General features: G+C 37.6%; 1 protein-coding gene across 1 annotated transcript; it reads left to right on the plus strand.

Annotated features, from left to right (window-relative positions):
* The first annotated feature begins 5,366 nt into the window (after window positions 1-5,366).
* Window positions 5,367-6,308, plus strand: LOC128636582 (olfactory receptor 6C1-like). Its single transcript, XM_053689576.1, has one exon. It carries the CDS (start codon window positions 5,367-5,369, stop codon window positions 6,306-6,308), a length of 942 nt encoding a protein of 313 aa, XP_053545551.1.
* The last annotated feature ends 314 nt before the right edge of the window (window positions 6,309-6,622 follow it).

The following is a 6,622-nucleotide window of genomic DNA, read 5'->3' on the forward strand; positions in this document are numbered from 1 at the left end:
AAAAGAGAGGGGAGAGAGAGAGCAAAATAAATTAGAGAAAGAGCAAAAGAGTGGGAGAGCAAAAGAGAGGGAGAAAGAGAGAGCAAAAGAGAGGGAGAGAGAGAGTAAAAGAGAGGGAGAGAGAGAGAGAGAGAGAGAGAGAGAGAGAGAGAAAAAGAGAAGAAGGAGAGAGAGAGCAAAAGAGAGGGGGGAGAGAGAGCAAAAGAGAGGGGGCAGAGAGAGCAAAAGAGATGGGGGAGAGAGCACAATAGAGAGGGCCAGAGAAAGAGAGCAAAAGAGAGGGGGGAGAGAGAGAGAGCAAAAGAGAGGGGGAGAGAGAGCAAAAAAGAAGGGGAGATCGAGAGAGAAAAAGAGAGGATGGGGAGAGAGAGCAAAAGAGAGCGGGAGAGAGAGAGCACAAGAGAGGGGAAGAGAGCAAGCAAAGAGAGGGGAGGTTAAAAGAGAGGGGTGAGAGAGAGAGGAAAAGAGAGGGGGAGATATAGAGCAAAAGAGAGGGGGAGAGAGCAAGCAATGAGAGGGGAAAGAGAGCAAAAGAGAGAGGAGAGAGAGCAAAAGAGAGGGGAGAGAGATCAAAAGAAATTAGAGAAAGAGCAAAAGAGGGGGAGAGCAAAAGAGAGGGAGAAAGAGAGAGCAAAAGAGAGGGGGAGAGAGAGCAAAAGAGAGAGGGATGGGAGCAAAAGAGAGGGGGAGAAAGAGAAGAAGAGAGGGGGAGAGGAAGAGAAGGGGGGAGAGATAGAGAGCAAAAGAGAGGGAGGATAGAGAGCATAAGAGAGGGGGAGAGAGAAAGAGCAAAAGAGAGGGAGAATAGAGAGCAAAAGAGAGGGGGAGAGAGAAAGAGCAAAAGAGAGGGGGGAAAGAGAGCAAAAGAGAGGGGGAATGAGAGAGAGCAAAAGAGAGGGGGAGAGAGAGCAAAACAGAGGGGGGAGAGAGCGAGCAAAATAAAGAGAGGAGAGAGAGGAAAAAAGAATGGGAGGGAGAGTAAAAGAAAGGGGGGAGAGGGAGAGAGCGAGGGGGAGAGAAAAAGAGCAAAAGATAGGGGGGAGAGCAAAAGAGAGGGGGGAGAGGGAGAGAGAGAGGGGGAGAGAAAGAGAGCAAAAGAGAGGGGGGAGAGAGAGAGAGAGAGAGCAAAAGAGAGGGGGAATGAGAGAGAGCAAAAGAGAGGGGGAGAGAGAGAGAAAAACAGAGGGGGGAGAGAGCAAAATAAAGGGGGAGAGACAGGAAAAGAGAGTGGGGAGATGGAGAGTAAAAGAAAGGGGGGAGAGAGAGAGCAAAAGAGAGGGGAAGAGAGAGCAAAAGAGAGTGGGAGAGAGATAGAGCAAAAGAGATGGGGTAGAGAGAGAGCAAAAGAGAGGGGGAGGGAGAGAGGGAGCAACAGAGAGGGGGAGAGAGAGAGAGCAAAAGAGAGGGGAGAGAGATTAAAAGAAAGGGGGAAGATAGAGAGCAAGAGAGGGGGGAGAGAGAGCAAAAGAGAGGGAGGAGAGAGAGCAATAGAAGGGGTATAGAGAGAGAGCAAAAGAGATGGGAAGAGAGAGAGAGCAAAAGAGAGGGGGAGAGAAAGAGCAAAAGAGAGGGGGGAGAGAGAGGGCAAAAGAGAGGGGGAGAGAGAGAGCACAAAAGAGAGGGGTTGAGAGAGTGCATAAGAGAGGGGAGAGAGAGCACATAAGAGGGGGGGGAGAGAGAGAGAGAGATAGCAAAAGAGAGGAGGAGAGAGAGAGCAAGGGGTGGGACTGCTGTACTACAAAAAATGGCCTGTGTACACGGGCTTTAGGACTAGTACATTAATATAATAATACAATAATGAACACTGATATAGTAATACAATAATATACCCTCAATGTGTATTATTATATTTATGTATATTATTATCACCACTTTTTGTATATAAAGAAGAAGAATTTGCCATGTGTAGATGTCATTTACCTAATAAGATTATGTTGATATACAGGTGTATATATAAATTGAAATGTTCTTATATACATCTGTACATATGCATATATATGTATATATATATATATCTATATATATATATATATATATATATATATATATATATATATATATATATGAATATATATATATATATATATATATATATATATATATATATATGTATATGTATATATATATATATATATATATATATATATATGTATGTGTAAATATACCCCATATGTCCCAGGGATACAGGTTGTATTCCGAGTACAACATTTATATGTATATACTGTATATATAAGTATACGATTTTTTTTTCTATTTTTCTATTTTTATATATTTTTATTTTTCTATTTTTATCTTTCCTTTTTTTAAATAACCTGTTTAATTTGGAAAGAGTTGAGCCGCTCTTATTAGACATTTTATTAGAAGTCCTTTATCTATAGGTTCTTATCAAGAAGTTTTTTAACAAAAGGTTTTTAACAAAAGGTTTTTCAGTACATTTTTTAATATCTTTTTATTATTATTATTTTTTATGATATTCCTAGTGGAATAAGTGCGTCTTTTAATATAATGTATAAATAATATTAGATTCTTAATATAGTGTATAAATATGATTAGATTTGTATGTAGTTATATGTCCTTATTGTCCGTTAAGATCCTTACGGCTAGATTTAGAGTTTTGTCAGTAACGACCCGCGTATCTAACGCTGGCTTTTTTTCCCCCGCACCTTTTAAATACCGCTGGTATTTAGAGTTCACAGAAGGGCTGCGTTAGGCTCCAAAAAGGGAGCGTAGAGCATAATTTATCGCCACTGCAACTCTCAATACCAGCGGTGCTTACGGACGCGGCCAGCTTCAAAAACGTGCTCGTGCACGATTCCCCCATAGAAAACAATGGGGCATTTTGAGCTGAAAAAAAACCTAACACCTGCAAAAAAGCAGCGTTCAGCTCCTAACGCAGCCCCATTGTTTCCTATGGGGAAACACTTCCTAAGTCTGCACCTAACACCCTAACATGAACCCCGAGTCTAAACACCCCTAACCTTACACTTATTAACCCCTAATCTGCCGTCCCCGCTATCGCTGACCCCTGCATATTTTTTTAGCCCCTAATCTGCTGCTCCGTACACCGCCGCAACCTACGTTATCCCTATGAACCCCTAATCTGCTGCCCCTAACACCGCCGACCCCTATATTATATTTATTAACCCCTAATCTGCCCCCCCCAACGTCGCCGCTACCTACCTACACTTTTTAACCCCTAATCTGCCAACCGGACCTCACCGCTACTATAATAAAGTTATTAACCCCTAATCCGCCTCACTCCCGCCTCAATAACCCTATAATAAATAGTATTGAACCCCTAATCTGCTGCCCCTAACACCGCCGACCCCTATATTATATTTATTAACCCCTAATCTGCCCTCCCTAACATCACCGACACCTAACTTCAAGTATTAACCCCTAATCTGCCGACCGGACCTCGCCGCTACTATAATAAAGTTATTAACCCCTAAAGCTAAGTCTAACCTTAACACTAACACCCCCCTAAGTTAAATATAATTTAAATCTAACTAAATAAATTAACTCTTATTAAATAAATTATTCCTATTTAAAGCTAAATACTTACCTGTAAAATAAACCCTAATATAGCTACAATATAAATAATAATTACATTGTAGCTATTTTAGGATTAATATTTATTTTACATGCATCTTTCAATTTATTTTAACTAGGTACAATAACTATTAAATAGTTATTAACTATTTAATAGCTACCTAGCTAAAAAAAGAGAAATTTACCTGTAAAATAAAAAATAACCTAAGTTACAATTACACCTAACACTACACTACACTTAAATAAATTATTCCTATTTAAAACTAAATACTTACCTGTAAAATAAACCCTAATATAGCTACAATGTAACTAATAATTACATTGTAGCTATTTAGGATTTATATTTATTTTACAGGTAACTTTGTATTTATTTTAGCTAGTTAGAATAGTTATTAAATAGTTATTAACTATTTAATAACTACCTAGCTAAAAGAAATACAAAATTACCTGTAAAATAAATCCTAACCTAAGTTACAATTAAACCTAACACTACACTATCATTAAATTAATTAAATAAATTAACTACAAATAACTACAATTAAATACAATTACATTAACTAACTAAAGTACAAAAAATAAAAAAAGCTAAGTTACAAAAAATAAAAAAAATAAGTTACAAACATTTTAAAAATATTACAACAATTTTAAGCTAATTACACATAATCTAAGCCCCCTAATAAAATAACAATGCCCCCCAAAATAAAAAAAATGCCCTACCCTATTCTAAATTAAAAAAGTTCAAAGCTCTTTTACCTTACCAGCCCTTAAAAGGGCCTTTTGCGGGGCATGCCCCAAAGAAAACTGCTCTTTTTCCTGTAAAAGAAAAATACAACCCCCCCAACATTAAAACCCACCACCCACATACCCCTATTCTAACCCAAACCCCCCTTAAATAAACCTAACACTACCCCCCTGAAGATCATCCTACCTTCAGTTGTCTTCAGCCAGCCGACCCACCGATGGAACCGAAGAGGAGATCCGGAGCGGCAGAAGTGATCCTCCAAGGGGCGCTGAAGAAGTCTTCCATCCGATGAAGTCATCATCCAGGCGGCGCTGAAGAAGTCTTCCATCCGGGCGATGTCATCTTCAATCTTCTTCTTCAGGATCCATCTTCATTCCGCCGACGAGGAACATCCTTCTTCCCCGACGGACTACCGACGAATGAAGGCTCCTTTAAGGGACGTCATCCAAGATGGCATCCCTCGAATTCCGATTGGCTGATAGGATTCTATCAGCCAATCGGAATTAAGGTAGGAAAATTCTGATTGGCTGATGGAATCAGCCAATCAGATTCAAGTTCAATCCGATTGGCTGATCCAATCAGCCAATCAGATTGAGCTAGCATTCTATTGGCTGTTCCGATCAGCCAATAGAATGCAAGCTCAATCTGATTTTGCTTAAAATATTTATGTTATCAATTCCAAATTTGTTAGACTTTTGTCATCATTTCAGCCTGATATCATACTTTAACCTTGTTTTGGCACTCCTATTCTAAACTCCATTAGTGTGTTAGGAGGTCATCCTTTATTTATTATTGACGTCATCTTTTTTAATAACCAGTTACAACATTTTTTTCTCCACCAAGGATATGGGAATTACAGTATATTTATTGGCATCACTCAAGTTACAGACTTACAGTTATTGTTTGTTTTTAAATGTTAAATAATATAACCTATGAATAATTTAGAAAACTGTGTAGAAAAGAGGTTGGGAAATAGGAAAAATGAATACAGACTATAAATAAAATATTTTAATAAAAAGATATAAACTAAATCTCTCCTTACTTTATTCTAGCATCTAAATGTATCAAGAACATGGAGCAGAGCAATCACACTATTGTATCATATTTCATTATTAAAGGACTTACTGATGATCCCGAGCTTCAGGCTCCAATCTTCGTTCTGATTCTATTTATTTATCTTATTTGTCTTGGAGGTAATATAATGATTCTTCTACTTGTCTCTTTAGATCCTCAGCTCCAAACTCCCATGTATTTTTTCTTGGGTAACTTATCCCTCCTTGACATATGCTCCACCACCGTCACTCTACATAAGATCCTGTTTATTTTTATATCAGGAGATAATACAATGTCTTTCTTTTGCTGTATAACACAGATGTATATGTTTATATCTCTGCAAGGTGATGTCCTGTTAATACTGACTGTGATGGGTTATGATCGATATGTGGCTATCTGCCGTCCCTTGCATTACCAAATGGTCATGAACCGTAGAGTATGTGTTGGGTTGGCCACCATCTGCTGGGTTATCGGTTACATAGAGATCACACCTACACTTTTAGCAGTATTAAGGTTCACATGCTATAAATCTAACATAATAAATCAGTTTTTCTGTGATGTGATTCCATTGAAGAAACTTTCCTGCAGTGACACTACTTTTTTAGAGCTTTATATACTTATTGAAGGAGGTTTTATTGCATGTTTAGTTCCACTTATTCTCACTTTTGTCTCTTATGTTTACATTATAAATGCCATCATGAGGATCTGTTCCAGTACTGGAAGACGTAAAGCCTTCTACACATGTTCCTCACATCTCACAGTAGTTATCCTTCTTTATACAACGATCTTCTGGCAGTATCTGACACCAGAGTCAATGGATACTTTAGCATCTAAAAAACTTTTTTCCCTCTTTAACACAGCTGTTGTCCCTATACTAAACCCACTGATTTACAGCTTAAAGAACAAAGATGTCAAATCATCTCTAAGACACATGTTGAAGTCTTGTAAGGTTAATGTTTAAATATAAAATCAAATATATCCTATATTTTGGTGCGGTTGTCTAACTAAAACATTTCAGATATTTATCCCCTATTTATCCTAATTAATCTTAGTATTTAGGGATGCTTATATGTCTGTATTTTAAAAAAATATTTTTTTCTTAACAATTATTGTAACATTCAGATGATTCTCTCGAACAGATGTTTACTTTTGAATCTGTAACCTAATATTCCAATTTTAATACTTAAATATAACACTGATATCACAGTTATAAAAAAATGTTTTTGTAATTTGCTTGCAAAAGAAATTAATAAATTTGAGCAAATTTTGTCAGAA

This window comes from Bombina bombina, chromosome 7, assembly GCF_027579735.1.
Source record: "Bombina bombina isolate aBomBom1 chromosome 7, aBomBom1.pri, whole genome shotgun sequence".
In the NCBI taxonomy this organism is placed as follows: Eukaryota; Metazoa; Chordata; class Amphibia; order Anura; family Bombinatoridae; genus Bombina; species Bombina bombina.

Excerpts from the sequence above, each read along its gene's own strand:
- LOC128636582 (XM_053689576.1), top strand. The coding sequence starts at position 5,367 with ATGGAGCAGAGCAATCACACTATTGTATCATATTTCATTATTAAAGGA.